The 15,208-nt window shown below is 49.6% G+C and overlaps 3 protein-coding genes across 6 annotated transcripts in view; 1 reads left to right on the top strand and 2 right to left on the bottom strand.

The window, feature by feature from the left end:
* Positions 1-187: 187 nt before the first annotated feature.
* LOC129351015 (phosphomevalonate kinase-like) lies at positions 188-6,931 on the bottom strand. 2 transcript variants are annotated; one of them, XM_055019779.1, is made up of 5 exons: positions 6,689-6,931; positions 1,418-1,481; positions 1,196-1,348; positions 854-980; positions 188-775 (listed from the first exon to the last, which is right to left on the bottom strand). In XM_055019779.1, exons 1-5 carry the CDS (start codon positions 6,781-6,783, stop codon positions 621-623), a joined length of 594 nt encoding a protein of 197 aa, XP_054875754.1. In that variant the 5' UTR covers positions 6,784-6,931; the 3' UTR covers positions 188-620. The 2 variants fall into 2 exon arrangements, with proteins under 2 accessions (XP_054875754.1, XP_054875755.1); XM_055019780.1 differs by lacking the exon at positions 854-980 and having other exon boundaries at positions 188-794.
* A 151-nt stretch (positions 6,932-7,082) lies between these two features.
* Positions 7,083-11,291, top strand: LOC129351017 (2,4-dienoyl-CoA reductase [(3E)-enoyl-CoA-producing], mitochondrial-like). Its single transcript, XM_055019781.1, is given in 12 exon segments — positions 7,083-7,219; positions 8,737-8,930; positions 9,002-9,059; positions 9,131-9,217; positions 9,302-9,359; positions 9,362-9,448; positions 9,514-9,613; positions 9,683-9,755; positions 9,923-9,995; positions 9,998-10,065; positions 10,602-10,664; positions 11,109-11,291. Coding segments are annotated over 12 exon segments (975 nt in total). The 5' UTR covers positions 7,083-7,177; the 3' UTR covers positions 11,181-11,291.
* Positions 11,292-11,367: 76 nt separating this feature from the next.
* LOC129351013 (purine nucleoside phosphorylase-like) overlaps positions 11,368-15,208 on the bottom strand; it is a 5,420-nt gene continuing 1,579 nt past the window's right edge. Inside the window, exons 3-7 of one of the 3 annotated variants that reach the window (XM_055019775.1) lie at positions 14,199-14,313; positions 13,897-14,072; positions 13,607-13,791; positions 12,485-12,564; positions 11,368-11,561 (exon numbers count right to left, since the gene is read on the bottom strand). In XM_055019775.1, coding sequence (XP_054875750.1) covers positions 11,424-11,561; positions 12,485-12,564; positions 13,607-13,791; positions 13,897-14,072; positions 14,199-14,313 — 694 coding nt within the window. In that variant the 3' untranslated portion in view covers positions 11,368-11,423. The remainder of the gene's footprint in view (positions 11,562-12,484; positions 12,565-13,606; positions 13,792-13,896; positions 14,073-14,198; positions 14,314-15,208) is intronic. The other 2 variants (XM_055019776.1, XM_055019774.1) reach the window with 2 other exon arrangements.

Below are 15,208 nucleotides of genomic sequence, written 5' to 3'. Positions count from 1 at the left end.
CTCCAGAACCGGTCCCCGTCTTCAGAACCATCCAACCTGATCACCTTTGTAACCATGGAAACCCACACATTGCATAATGTGTAATGAGGTCCTGAGGCAGAAAGCAAACTTAAACCGGGGGCGCTGCTGAGTTCCGATCGTTCAGCAGCGCCCCCACTGGCCAGAATGAAAACTCCAAGAAGAAATATTTAAATTTTAAACGGTTTATTTCTAAAAGGATCCAGAAAAATCATGACTTCATTTATTCAAATTAAAATATTTTCATTCTTCGTCGTTCCTGCTGATGGTATGAAGCAGACAGTCCGGTTCTGATCCAATCAGAACCTTCAGTTCTTCCTGCTGAACCCTACAAGGCTCTCCTCCACAGACTTAGCCTCCAGCGCCCCCCGGTGGCACACGAGTTTTTCGTTCAGCTTCCTGAAACACCTGCTGATCCCTCTCAGCCAATCAGAATGCAGCTCTGATGCCGGGTGCTTCAGCAGGTCGCACTGCCCGCAGGTGAAGGGTTAGGGTTACCCTTCCCATTCTGCACATGCTCAGTAGCGATCTGTGATGTCATCAGGTTAAATCATTTCTTTCTAAATAACTATTATTACAATTGAAGCTAATCAATAATAACTTTATTGATGATGTCGGAGCGCCGCCACTTCCCGCGCCGTCCTCAGGATGGGCTGCAGCTGCTGGTCCAGGGCGGGGGCGTCGGCCTCGTTCCTGATGACCCAATCGAACTCCACGCCGCGGTCCAGCCCGCACTCCGACTCTGCATCGTCCACACCTGAGGGACGGCCGAACACCTGAGCAGGTAGACGGCAGCGCGGCACACACACACAGAGAGAGAGGTGGGTCAGCGTACCTGGCGTGAAGCTCCAGCCTCTCTGCCTCCGGGTCTCTGAGCACTGGACTCTGACGCTGCGGGTCTGACGGGGAAACTCGGAGCGGAACCACTGCAGGTCCGACTCCCGCCTGGCATCGCTCACCACCTGACCAATCAGAGGGCAGAGAGCTGTCCTGACCAATCAGAGGGCAGAGAGCTGTCCTGACCAATCAGAGGGCAGAGAGCTGTCCTGACCAATCAGAGGGCAGAGAGCTGTCCTGACCAATCAGAGGGCAGAGCTGTCCTGACCAATCAGAGGGCAGAGAGCTGTCCTGACCAATCAGAGGGCAGAGAGCTGTCCTGACCAATCACAGCCCTCACCCACACAGGTTGCTGGGCTCCTCTGGTTGCCAGACGACAGAAGAAGCCCGGGTCCTGGTTCCGGCGGTCCTCCCCCCAGCGGATCATATCAGCCCGGTACCGCTCCTTGTACGGTCCTGAACCCAGCAGCAGGTCCAGGTCCAGGCCGCGCTCCTGAGGGCCCGGCATAGGTCAGGTGGGAGTTACCATGGTGACGAGGTGCAGCGCTCAGCGCGGTCTCACCTGAGCGAACTGCTGCTTCAGCGGGCCGGACAGACGCAGCACGGCGCAAACCTCCGGGCCGAGACTGCAGAAGAAGAAGAAAACGTTAGACGGAGCAAGCTGATTGGTCCAGCACTCGACAGGTCCCGCCTCCTGAGAGAGACAAACAGGAATAACCATCAAGAACCAGAACCAAGACCAGAACCAAGAACCAGAACCAGGAACAAGAACCTAGAACCAGAACCAAGACCAGAACCAAGACAAGAACCAGAACCAAGAACCAGGAACAAGAACCAGGAACCAGAACCAAGACCAGAACCTAGAACCAGAACCAAGACCAGAACCAAGAACCAGGAACCAGAACCAAGAACCAGGAACCAGAACCAGAACCAAGAACCAGGAACCAGAACCAGGAACCAGAACCAAGACCAGAACCAAGAACCAGGAACCAGAACCAAGAACCAGGAACAAGAACCAGGAACCAGAACCAAGAACCAGGAACCAGTAGCAAGACCAGAACCTAGAACCTAGAACCAGAACCAAGACAAGAACCAAGACCAGAACCAAGAACCAGAACCAAGACCAGAACCTAGAACCAGAACCAAGAACCAGGAACCAGAACCAAGACCAGAACCTAGAACCAGGAACCAGAACCAAGAACCAGGAACAAGAACCAGGAACCAGAACCAAGACCAGAACCTAGAACCAGAACCAAGAACCAGGAACCAGAACCAAGACCAGAACCAAGAACCAGGAACCAGAACCAGAACCAAGAACCAGGAACCAGAACCAGGAACCAGAACCAAGACCAGAACCAAGAACCAGGAACCAGACCAAGAACCAGGAACAAGAACCAGGAACCAGAACCAAGAACCAGGAACCAGTACCAAGACCAGAACCTAGAACCTAGAACCAGAACCAAGACAAGAACCAAGACCAGAACCAAGAACCAGAACCAAGACCAGAACCTAGAACCAGAACCAAGAACCAGGAACCAGAACCAAGACCAGAACCTAGAACCAGGAACCAGAACCAAGAACCAGGAACAAGAACCAGGAACCAGAACCAAGACCAGAACCTAGAACCAGAACCAAGAACCAGGAACCAGAACCAAGACCAGAACCAAGACCAGAACCAGGAACAAGAACCTAGAACCAGAACCAAGACCAGAACCAAGACAAGAACCAGAACCAAGAACCAGGAACAAGAACCAGGAACCAGAACCAAGACCAGAACACAGACCAGAACCTAGAACCAGAACCAAGACCAGAACCTAGAACCAGAACCAAGACCAGAACCAAGAACCAGGAACCAGAACCAGAACCAAGAACAAGGAACCAGAACCAGGAACCAGAACCAAGACCAGAACCAAGAACCAGGAACCAGAACCAAGAACCAGGAACAAGAACCAGGAACCAGAACCAAGAACCAGGAACCAGTACCAAGACCAGAACCTAGAACCTAGAACCAGAACCAAGACAAGAACCAAGACCAGAACCAAGAACCAGAACCAAGACCAGAACCTAGAACCAGAACCAAGAACCAGGAACCAGAACCAAGAACCAGGAACCAGAACCAAGAACCAGGAACAAGAACCAGGAACCAGAACCAAGACCAGAACCTAGAACCAGAACCAAGAACCAGGAACCAGAACCAAGACCAGAACCAGGAACCAGAACCAAGAACCAGGAACAAGAACCAGAACCAAGACCAGAACCAAGAACCAGAACCAGGAACAAGAACCTAGAACCAGAACCAAGACAAGAACCAAGAACCAGAACCAGGAACAAGAACCTAGAACCAGAACCAAGACCAGAACCAAGACAAGAACCAGAACCAAGACAAGAACCAGAACCAACAAGAACCAGAACCAAGAACCAGGAACAAGAACCAGGAACCAGAACCAAGACCAGAACAAAGACCAGAACCTAGAACCAACCAAGACCAGAAACTAGAACCAGAACCAAGACCAGAACCAAGAACCAGGAACCAGAACCAGGACCAGAACCAAGAACCAGGAACCAGAACCAAGACCAGAACCAAGAACCAGGAACCAGAACCAAGAACCAGGAACAAGACCAGGAACCAGAACCAAGAACCAGGAACCAGTACCAAGACCAGAACCTAGAACCTAGAAACCAGAACCAAGACAAGAACCAAGACCAAACCAGAACCAAGACCAGAACCTAGAACCAGAACCAGGAACCAGAACCAAGACCAGAACCTAGAACCAGGAACCAGAACCAAGAACCAGGAACAAGAACCAGGAACCAGAACCAAGACCAGAACCTAGAACCAGAACCAAGAACCAGGAACCAGAACCAAGACCAGAACCAGGAACCAGAACCAAGAACCAGGAACAAGAACCAGAACCAAGACCAGAACCTAGAACCTAACCAGAACCAAGACAAGAACCAAGACCAGAACCAAGAACCAGAACCAAGACCAGAACCTAGAACCAGAACCTAGAACCAGAACCAAGACCAGAACCTAGAACCAGAACCAAGAACCAGGAACCAGAACCAAGACAAGAACCAGGAACCAGGAACAAGAACCAGGAACCAGAACCAAGACCAGAACCAAGAACCAGGAACCAGAACCAAGACCAGAACCTAGAACCAGAACCAAGACCAACCAGGAACCAGAACCAAGACCAGAACCAGAACCAGGAACCAGAACCCAAGACCAGAACCAAGAACCTAGAACCAGAACCAAGACCAGAACCAAGAACCAGGAACAAGAACCAGGAACCAGAACCAAGACCAGAACCTAGAACCAGAACCAAGACAAGAACCAAGACCAGAACCAAGAACCAGAACCTAGAACCAGAACCAAGACCAGAACCAAGAACCAGAACCTAGAACCAAGACCAGACCAAGAACCAAGAACCAGGAACACCAGAACCAGGAACCAGAACCAAGACCAGAACCAAGAACCAGGAACCTTAACCAAGACCAGAACCAAGAACCAGGAACCAGAACCAAGACCAGAACCAAGAACCAGGAACCAGAACCAAGAACCAGGAACAAGAACCAGGAACCAGAACCAAGAACAAGAACCAAGAACCAGAACAAGAACCAAGAACCAGGAACAAGAACCAAGAACCAGAACAAGAACCAAGAACCAGGAACCAGAACCAAGACCAGAACCAAGAACTAGGAACAAGAACCAGGAACCAGAACCAGGAACCAGAACCAAGAACCAGGAACAAGAACCAGGAACCAGAACCAAGACCAGAACCTAGAACCAGAACCAAGACCAGAACCTAGAACCAGAACCAAGACAAGAACCAAGACCAGAACCAAGAACCAGAACCAAGACCAGAACCTAGAACCAGAACCTAGAACCAGAACCAAGACCAGAACCTAGAACCAGAACCAAGAACAAGAACCAGGAACCAGAACCAAGACCAGAACCAAGAACCAGAACCTAGAACCAGAACCTAGAACCAGAACCTAGAACCAGAACCTAGAACCAGAACCAAGACCAGAACCTAGAACCAGAACCAAGAACCTAGATCCAAAAACCAGAACCAGAACCAAGAACCAGAACCAAGAACCAGAACCAAGAACCAAGAACCAGAACCAAGAACCAGAACCTAGAACCAGAACCAGAACCAAGACCAGAACCAAGAACCAGAACCTAGAACCAAGAACCAGAACCAGGAACCAGAACCAGAACCTAGAACCAGAACCAAGAACCTAGATCCAAAAACCAGAACCAGAACCAAGAACCAGAACCAAGAACCAGAACCAAGAACCAGAACCAGGAACCAGAACCAGAAGCTAGAACCAGAACCTAGAACCAGAACCAAGACCAGAACCAGAACCAAGAACCAGAACCAAGAACCAGAACCAAGACCAGAACCAGAACCAAGAACCAGAACCTAGAACCAGAACCAGAACCAAGAACCAGAACCAAGAACCTAGATCCAAAAACCAGAACCAAGACCAGAACCTAGAACCAAAAACCAGGACCAAGACCAGAACCAAGAACCAGAACCTAGAACCAGAACCAAGAACCAGAACCTAGAACCAGAACCAAGAACCAGAACCTAGAACCAGAACCAAGAACCAGAACCAAGAACCAGAACCTAGAACCAGAACCAAGACCAGAACCTAGAACCAGAACCAAGAACCTAGATCCAAAAACCAGAACCAGAACCAAGAACCAGAACCAAGAACCAAGAACCAGAACCAAGAACCAGAACCAAGAACCTAGAACCAGAACCAGAACCAAGACCAGAACCTAGAACCAGAACCAAGAACCAGAACCAGGAACCAGAACCAGAACCAAGAACCAGAACCTAGAACCAGAACCAAGACCAGAACCAGAACCAAGAACCAGAACCAAGAACCAGAACCAAGACCAGAACCAGAACCAAGAACCAGAACCTAGAACCAGAACCAAGAACCAGAACCAAGAACCAAGAACCTAGATCCAAAAACCAGGACCAAGACCAGAACCAAGAACCAGAACCTAGAACCAGAACCTAGAACCAGAACCAAGACCAGAACCTAGAACCAGAACCAAGAACCTAGATCCAAAAACCAGAACCAGAACCAAGAACCAGAACCAAGAACCAAGAACCAGAACCAAGAACCTAGAACCAGAACCAGAACCAAGACCAGAACCAGAACCAAGAACCAGAACCTAGAACCAGAACCAAGACCAGAACCTAGAACCAGAACCAAGAACCTAGATCCAAAAACCAGAACCAGAACCAAGAACCAGAACCAAGACCAGAACCTAGAACCAGAACCAAGAACCTAGATCCAAAACCAGAACCAGAACCTAGAACCTAGAACCAGAACCAGTTTCCTGATAAATCAGGCTGGTTCTGTTGTGGTTCTGTTGTGGTTCTGTTCCTGTCATGACTGGATCCAAATATCCCCAGAACCAGAGGACAGGTACTGTGGTTGCTCTGAGCTTTTGGACTTCATTGGTTCTGGAGGTTCTGTTTGACCCATCAGAACCTCGACTTTCAAAATAAAAGCTTCACCTGCTTCAGTCAGACACTGGTTGTCATGGAGACGGAACCAGCTAAGAGCTGGACATGACGAACTGGCCCGGATCAGAACTCTGATCAAAACCGGGCCGGCTGGAGAATCTGCTGCTGACGGATCTGCTCCGAGGTTCTGGAAGGTTCTGATCAGAAACATCAGCGACCCGGTCCAGAGTCGTTCAGAACCAGGAGCGCAATGGTTCTGATGCTTCATTTATGAGGGAAACAGCCACGTGACTCCAATGTAAACAAACCGAGCCCGGGCTCCAATCGGAACCGAACCTTACCGATCCTGGATCAAGTCCGTTATGAAATCTTTCCCGGACTTCCGCTTTCCGCTGAAGACCAGAACCAGTTCGGGTCCAGACGCTCGGTTCTCCATCTGTCAGTCCACCTGAGACGCTGTTGGTTCCGTTGTCGGACCGGACCGGAACCGAACCGCACTGTGAAGCTCCTCAAATCAGGAGCCAAATGGACCAGGAGGTTCTGCTGGAACCCGGGACCTGTTCGACTCGGAACCACGTGACTATCATCAGATCCAGACCGAACCATAAATGGGGAACGGAACCGGAACCAGATCAGAACCTCCAGGTTGTGGTTCCGAGTAAATGATGGGCTTTGTTCTGTGTTCATTCAACTATTAAAGGTAAAACTAATAAAAGCGAATTTTACTTATTTTTATTGAACAAAACCTGAAAATAAAAATTGAAGCGCTGCCCCGCCCCCTCATGACGTCTTGGTGGTAGGGCCCTCATACGTCATCAACTGAAACCAACATGGCGGCCGTCATGCTGAGCTCAGGAAGGAACCTTCTGCAGGTGAGACCAAGCAGCATCTGTGACGTCAGAGAGCAGCGTATGGAGCGTCAGGTGTCGGACTGAAGGAACGTTAAAGTTTTCAGTCCGGGTTGACCTTTCACCCGATCCCGCCTACATCCATGAAGACTCCGGCCAGCTGTAGTTCACGTTGTCAGCACCAGGGGCCACAAGTTTGACTTTGACTGGCGTCTTAAGGTGACGTCAGTCCAGCGGTCTTGGCGCCCGAGGCGGCGCCAGAGGGGGCATCTGGGGGCACGGGGCTCCCAGATGCCTTGCTCATAACCAGGGCATCGTACCGCGTTAAACACGGGAGACATGAAGCTGTCTCTTGCTCCAAAGCCTGCGTTACAGGACGCAGCGCCCCCTTCTGACCGGAGGACTGCTAACCATGCATTTATTCACAGGTTCAGTGACGCAAAAATAATTTCAACCCTTTACATTTGAAAACTATTTTCATTTTTTAAAACAAACGCAGCTTTCTCTGTGCAATATTTCCAAGACAACTTTTTATTGCATGATGATTTATCAAATAATACACATTAAAATCTCCAAACATTTAACTGTCTTAATGGCAATTGACTAATAATAGGAATCAATTCATGATGTCACTCAAAAACACCTTCAATTTATGGCTGAAAGTTAGCTTGATATAAAGTGGAGCTAATATGCTAACAAATCAAATTAAGGCACAGCATATATAAATGGAACTAAAATATTCTTTAAAAAAAAACTGAATGTTGTGACTTTATGAAGCAAAAATGTAACAATAAATTCATCAGTTTTCTCCTCAAGTCTGAGAAGAAAACATTTGTTTATAAATCATGATAAATTGCAACTTCATTAAAGTTTTAGAAAGCTTTGAAAAGTGGATGTTGTACAATAAATCTATTCCATCTTTAGTTTTAGAAAATGAAAATTGGTCTTCTAACAGAGTTAAATGATGATTTATCTAATCCCAAGTTTCATTCTCAAATACTACTTTCTAAAAATCAACTCCACTTTTAAAGTGAAATCATTTATTATTTACAATCTTTAATCCAATATGTTAATATCTTAATTTAAGATTTGAAATTTGTCTTTCATTTGTGACATTTTTTCTTTCCTCATTTAGTTTATTTTCATTTCTTCTTTTCCTGCTCAGTTTATTAAATCAAACTTTTTATCACTAATGTGCCTTGTCATAATATTTTCTTTTAATTTTCCATAAAGTTGGAAGAAAAACAAATCATTGCCATAAATCCGCCTTTTAACTCAAAACGTCACGTGCAGCAATGAATTGTGGGTAATAGTCCACCTGCATGTGGCTTAGCAGAAGGCCAGAGATAAGACCAAAAGGGGCGGGGCTAAAGCAGGAAGTGGCCCCCATGCATCACCATGGTAACAGGCTGTAGCCACGCCCACCTGAACACCTGGATGGCAGAACGTGATTAATTGATTGATGATTGATTGTAATTATTGTCATATTCAGGTGCTTTAACTGAACTGGGTTCCAACTGGGCCATAACTTTGTGTCTCAGGCCCGGTTCCCCAGGCCGCCGGTCCGGTCCGAATCGGCCCGTCCGTCCGGTTCTTCGCTCCGTCCGAGGCCCATGCTGCCGGCGGGAAGCTTCAGAGATCGGCTGGCCTTCATCACTGGAGGCGGCACCGGTCTGGGCCGGGCCATGACCCTGGTTCTGTCCCAGCTTGGAGCCCGCTGCGTCATCGCCAGCAGGTCAGAGGTCACATCACAGGTCACATGACCCCATCGGGAACCGTTCCTGAACTTCTGCTCGTCTGGTTCAGGAACCTGGACGTCCTGCAGGAGACAGCTGGCGAGATCAGCAGCCAGACCGGGAACCAGGTAACCGGGTCATCTCAGAACCAGAACGGGTCCAGAACCCAGCGTCTGACCCGGTCCGTGTCTGTCCTCAGGTCCACGCCCTCCAGTGCGACGTCAGAGACCCTCAGGCCGTGGCGCGCTGCGTGGACCAGATGGTGGCGCTAAGCGGACTTCCTGATGTAAACCAGAACCAGAACCTGTCGCTGTTGTGTGTTCAGAGCGTTGGTGATGACATCACGCTATCCTGTGTCCCCATTGGCCAGGTGATCATCAACAACGCCGCAGGCAATTTCATCTGTCCGACGGAGCGGCTGACGCCCAACGCTGGCGCAGCGTCACCGACATCGTCCTGAACGGGACGGCGTTCGTCACGCTGGAGCTGGGCAAGAGGCTGATCCGGGCCCAGAAAGGTCCGAACCAGAACCGGGACCGGAACCAGAAGCTGAGCCGTTCTAACCGTCTTCTTGTGTCTCAGGCGCCTCGTTCCTCGCCATCACCACCGTCTACGCTGAGTCCGGTTCTGGGTTCGTGGTTCCGAGTGCGGCGGCGAAGGCCGGCGTCGAGGCGCTGTACAAGTCAGTCGGACACAGATGCGTTGCCTGGCCCTGGCGTTGCCGTGGTAACTGTGCGGCTCTCGCCCGCAGGTCTCTGGCTGCAGAGTGGGGGCGCTATGGACACAGGTTCAACGTCATCCAGCCTGGACCAATCAGGACCAAGGTACCATTCCCTGGGCTGGTGCCATGGTGCCCAGGCCTTGAACCTTGACCTTTCAAGCCCTTTGTTGTGATATGACTTGCAGTCATTAGTGAGTTTTATTGCTGAGATTCTGCTGGATTAAACTGACGGACCTGGTTAGAACCCGTTCTGGTTCTGGTTCTGTTCAGGGAGCCTTCCGTCTGGACCCAACTGGAAGTTTTGAGATGTCGATGATCGATCGGATTCCGACGGGTCGGCTCGGAAACCAGCCGAGCTCGCCAACCTGGCAGCGTACCTGAGCAGCGACTTCGCCAGCTGGATGTCTGGAGCTGTGAGTTCTGACCCGTTTCTGACCAGAACCGACCAGAGTCAGTCTTTTTAAAGGAAAAATGGTTTGCGCTTAAATTAGTTTATTAGAAGAAAATAATGGCTTTACATTCAGTAGGTGAAGAAAATGCTAAAATATATTCATCACCAACGCTCTGAACACACAACAGAACCTGTCCAGAATCAGAACAACTGGACAGGTGAGACACCTGTCTCAACTGCTTCCATGATGAGGTCATAGGTCATGACCTGCTCTGATTAGACAAAGAGAAGATTTTTTTATCACGATTTCTCTGAACGTCCATCTTGGTAGCCAAACGCTGCACAAAGCGTAGATGAACTAAATGGGGACGTTCCTGAGCAACCGAGACAAAGACACGTGGACAAAATGGCTGCTGCCCAATTGTTGTCATAGCAACACCATGCAAACTTTTTAGGCTACCTACCAAATGGCCGTCGGCCGTCTCGATACGGAGTCGTCAGTATTCACATGAGAAGGATGTATTTCCAAAGATGAAAAGATGTGACCTGCGTTCTCAGGTGATCCGTTTCGATGGCGGCGAATTCGTGTCGATGGCGGGAGAATTTAACGAGCTGCGCAAGGTGAGTGGCGCCGCTCACCTGTCTCACGACTGAAACTACGTCCAGAACAGACTCTCAGAAAGTAACTGATTACTGATTACTTGATTTGGAAAGTAACTAAGTTACATTAAAAGTAACTTTTCAGTTACTTTCAGCAGCTGCTAACAACACAATGATAATCAATCACATTGATCTTTGCCAATAATTCACTGTAAGATATTTCATATTGTAACATCAACAATGTTTCTCCACTGATCAGGTTAAAGGTTAAACTCGACACTCATTCAGTCTCAAGCCTCTTTAAAGTCACTTTAATCTTGGGACGTGAAACTCTAACCCTCCCTCAGGTGTTTGCATTTCTGTGGACGCCGTCGCGTAGAAACGGCGATCACTGGACGAGACGAAGACAGTTACTGTTAGCAACACGTTACTGATGACATCACTGCTCATGTCTTCGTCCTCCAGGTGACTCCAGATCAGTGGGACACTTTGGAGGCCATGATCAGAGGTACAAAGGGTCGTAATGCTGACAGCTGATTGGACCACAGAGGCCCCGCCTCTGCTGATATCTCTACATCTGATTGGTTAATAATTGTACCTAATGCGGTACATTATCTGCTTCTTTGATAATAAAATATGAAATCAGAAGCTTCATGTTTTATTCTCTGCTGGCTCAGAAAGTTCTGGAGGTTCTAAAGACGCCTGGAGACCAAAGAAGGTTCTTCAATTTATTGAGAACAGAAATGGACTGGAGACCAGCAGCAGCTCCAGGTGTGTGTCTCAGTGTGTGTTGATGTTCTGCTGACAGCGGCCAATCAGAGTGGAGACCAGCTTCTGCAGAAGCTCCGCCCTCATCTTACAGATCTCCAGAACCTCATCATGGTTCACCTTTTCCTCACGGCTGTAGTCCAGAGACACCTGAAGACAGACAGGCAAGACAGGTGAGGACAGGCAGAGACAGGTGAGGACAGATAGAGACAGGTGAGGACAGGCAGAGACAGGTGAGGGCAGGCAGAGACAGGTGAGGACAGATAGAGACAGGTGAGGGACAGGCAGAGACAGGTGAGGGCAGGCAGAGACAGGTGAGGACAGATAGAGACAGGTGAGGACAGGCAGAGACAGGTGAGGACAGGCAGAGACAGGTGAGGGCAGGCAGAGACAGGTGAGGACAGATAGACAGGTGAGGACAGGCAGAGACAGGTGAGGACAGATAGAGACAGGTGAGGACAGGCAGAGACAGGTGAGGGCAGGCAGAGACAGGTGAGGACAGATAGAGACAGGTGAGACAGGCAGAGACAGGTGAGGACAGGCAGAGACAGGTGAGGACAGGCAGAGACAGGTGAGGACAGATAGACAGGTGAGGACAGATAGAGACAGGTGAGGACAGATAGAGACAGGTGAGGACAGGCAGAGACAGGTGAGGACAGATAGACAGGTGAGGACAGGCAGAGACAGGTGAGGACAGATAGAGACAGGTGAGGACAGACAGAGACAGGTGAGGACAGATAGAGACAGGTGAGGACAGATAGAGACAGGTGAGGACAGGCAGAGACAGGTGAGGACAGATAGACAGGTGAGGACAGATAGAGACAGGTGAGGACAGATAGAGACAGGTGAGGGCAGGCAGAGACAGGTGAGGACAGATAGACAGGTGAGGACAGATAGAGACAGGTGAGGACAGATAGAGACAGGTGAGGGCAGGCAGAGACAGGTGAGGACAGGCAGAGACAGGTGAGGGCAGGCAGAGACAGGTGAGGACAGATAGACAGGTGAGGACAGATAGAGACAGGTGAGGACAGGCAGAGACAGGTGAGGACAGGACAGTGTCTCCTGTCAGAGACCTTGTTGGTGACGAGGGTCAAACCCAGGACTCTGAGTCCGCAGTGTTTCGCCACAGTGACTTCAGGGACCATGGACATTCCTGGACAGACAAGCGGACGTCACTATGGCTTCAAACCATCAACAAAAGTTTCCTGTTGGGAATTTTCAGCGTTTCCATAAAAACAATCCTCATCTTGTTCAGCTGAATATCAGGATATGATCATATTAACACATTTAATATGTATTCTGAAGACATTGATCAGAAACAGTTCAGTCCAAACGTCCCGTCGAGCCAAAGCGTCTCTGGTCTCCGTCGCCACATTTCCAGAGACGCTAGCGTTAGCATTAGCCACGACGACGCACTGTCCCTCACTGACACAGGACACCGGTGTCTGTCCTGCTTCACAGGGGCGTGGCCTAGTCAAAGCATGGCTCTGTGAGTCACAGCGTCTTCATTCCAGCATCTTCTGGCTGTTTGTTGGGTCAAAATCGTCCATCTGGTTTTCTCTCCACTTTCAGATTCATGATTCTGATCAGATTCTGACAGTCCATAGAACCGGATTCAGATCCAGAACCGGATCGCAGGGAGACGCGGCTTCTGTCTTCAGATCCAACATAAACAAGTTCAGTTCAGTATAGTTCACTATAAAGGTTTGAAAGAACCAGAACCGAACCTTTGGATGGTTCTGGTTCTTGTACTGTTGGACATTGAGCTTTAATAGATTCATGATGTTCTGGTCCTGGTCGACCCGTTTGAGCTCCATCTGGGCCTCATGCATAAAACGCTGCGCGGTTTTTCACTGAACTTGGAGTAGGACAAACAGAGACAGAGGTCAGAGGTCGTGCAGATTTCAGGGGATTCAGACCCGGATTATTGTCCACAGAGAAAGTTTGGTGGCTGCTGCACATTTTCACCACAGTTTGCGTTTATTTACACCAACATATTTGACTTGTCTGTAAAATATGGAACTGCACAGTTTGTGTGTCCACAGGTTTTACACGAGGCCTCTGGACCCCAGAGCAAAACGACAACCTGTGACGTTCAGAGAGACGAACCCCAAACACGAAGACATCAACCGCAGACGATTGAAGGACAATCTCACCAGGACATTACGTCCAGAACCACGCTGCTCCTGTCTTACCCACGCAGTCGCAGCCCAGCGTCAGCAGCATGCGGGCCTCCGCGATGGTCTCGAAGTTGGGTCCGCTCACCATGCAGTAGACGCCGGTGCGGACGCTGCAGCCGAGGTCAGAGGCCACGTCCAGCGCCAGCGTCCGCAGTGCTTTGCTGTAGGCGTCCGACATGCAGGGGAATCGCGTCCCGAACCTGGATGTGGGACGGAGGACAGGTTTACCGTGACGGACGGCGGTTGGAGCTCCGCGGTTGGAGCTCCGCGGTTGGAGCTCCGGTCGGCGCGTCGCGGCGCCTCACCGCTCGTCGTTGGGTCCGCACAGAGGGTGCTGGCCGGCAAAACCTGGCAGGTTGATGTGATCCCGGATCACCATGATGTCCCCGACCTTGAAGTCCGGACAGATCCCCCCCGAGGCGTTGGTCACCAGGACGGAGTCCACTCCCAGCAGCTTGAAGATCCGAACTGGGAAGGTCACCTGGCGGTGAGCGGCGCAAAGACAAAACTCTCAAGGAGCAAAACTTTCTTTGGACATCGAGGTTAGAGTTAACCATAGGCACCCACCCGCCCCAGTGCATGCTGGGTAGCAATGAGGACGACTCACCTGGCAGAGGGAGTAACCTTCGTACAGGTGGAAGTGTCCCTTCATGAAGACACAGGGCGTCTCCTCGATGGTCCCGAACACCAGGCAGCCTTCATGGCCTGGGACTGGAAGCAGACTGCGGTTATCATGGCAACAGCTCAGACAGCCTGAGATTAGCCAGGCGCTAACAGGATGTGAGGTAGGAGAAAAGGGGCGGGGCTTGAGGGAGGCGGGAAGATGGAGGACAAATGGCTATGCATCATAAATTTATGAATTTAATTTAGTTTCATCAAGAATCCAGTCTAGATTCAGTGATCAGTTCATTTCTACAACCTGACCACTGGGATTACTGGGTTTACTGGGTTTACTGGGATTACTGGGATTACTGGGTTTACTGGGATTACTGGGTTTACTGGGCTTCCTGGGATTACTGGGTTTACTGGGTTTACTGGGTTTACTGGGATTACTGGGATTACTGGGTTTACTGGGATTACTGGGTTTACTGGGTTTACTGGGTTTACTGGGATTACTGGGATTACTGGGTTTACTGGGTTTACTGGGATTACTGGGTTTACTGGGTTTACTGTTTACTGGGTTTACTGGGATTACTGGGATTACTGGGTTTACTGGGATTACTGGGTTACTGGGATTACTGGGTTTACTGGGATTACTGGTTTACTGGGTTTACTGGGATTACTGGGTTTACTGGGATTACTGGGTTTACTGGATTACTGGGATTACTGGGTTTACTGGGTTTACTGGGATTACTGGGTTTACTGGGATTACTGGGTTTACTGGGATTACTGGGATTACTGGGATTACTGGGTTTACTGGGATTACTGGGATTACTGGGTTTACTGGGTTTACTGGGATTACTGGGTTTACTGGGTTTGGTGGGATTACTGGGTTTACTGGGATTACTGGGTTTACTGGGCTTCCTGGGTTTACTGGGATTACTGGGTTTACTGGGTTTGGTGGGATTACTGGGTTTACTGGGATTACTGGGATTACTGGGTTTACTGGGATTACTG

This window comes from Poeciliopsis prolifica, unplaced genomic scaffold, assembly GCF_027474105.1.
Source record: "Poeciliopsis prolifica strain line A6 unplaced genomic scaffold, Auburn_PproV2 SCAFFOLD063, whole genome shotgun sequence".
Taxonomy (NCBI): Eukaryota; Metazoa; Chordata; class Actinopteri; order Cyprinodontiformes; family Poeciliidae; genus Poeciliopsis; species Poeciliopsis prolifica.
This window is presented reverse-complemented; position numbering and strand designations above follow the sequence as displayed.

What these genes read in the sequence shown, in the direction of transcription:
- LOC129351015 (XM_055019779.1), bottom strand. Translation starts at nt 6,783, where the DNA reads ATGGAGAACCGAGCGTCTGGACCCGAACTGGTTCTGGTCTTCAGCGGA. An exon ending in GAGCCCAGCAACCTGTGTGG is followed by an intron (nt 981 to 1,195) that starts GTGAGGGCTGTG and finishes CTGATTGGTCAG; the next exon opens with GTGGTGAGCGATGCCAGGCG. An exon ending in AGGCTGGAGCTTCACGCCAG is followed by an intron (nt 776 to 853) that starts GTACGCTGACCC and finishes GCCGTCCCTCAG; the next exon opens with GTGTGGACGATGCAGAGTCG.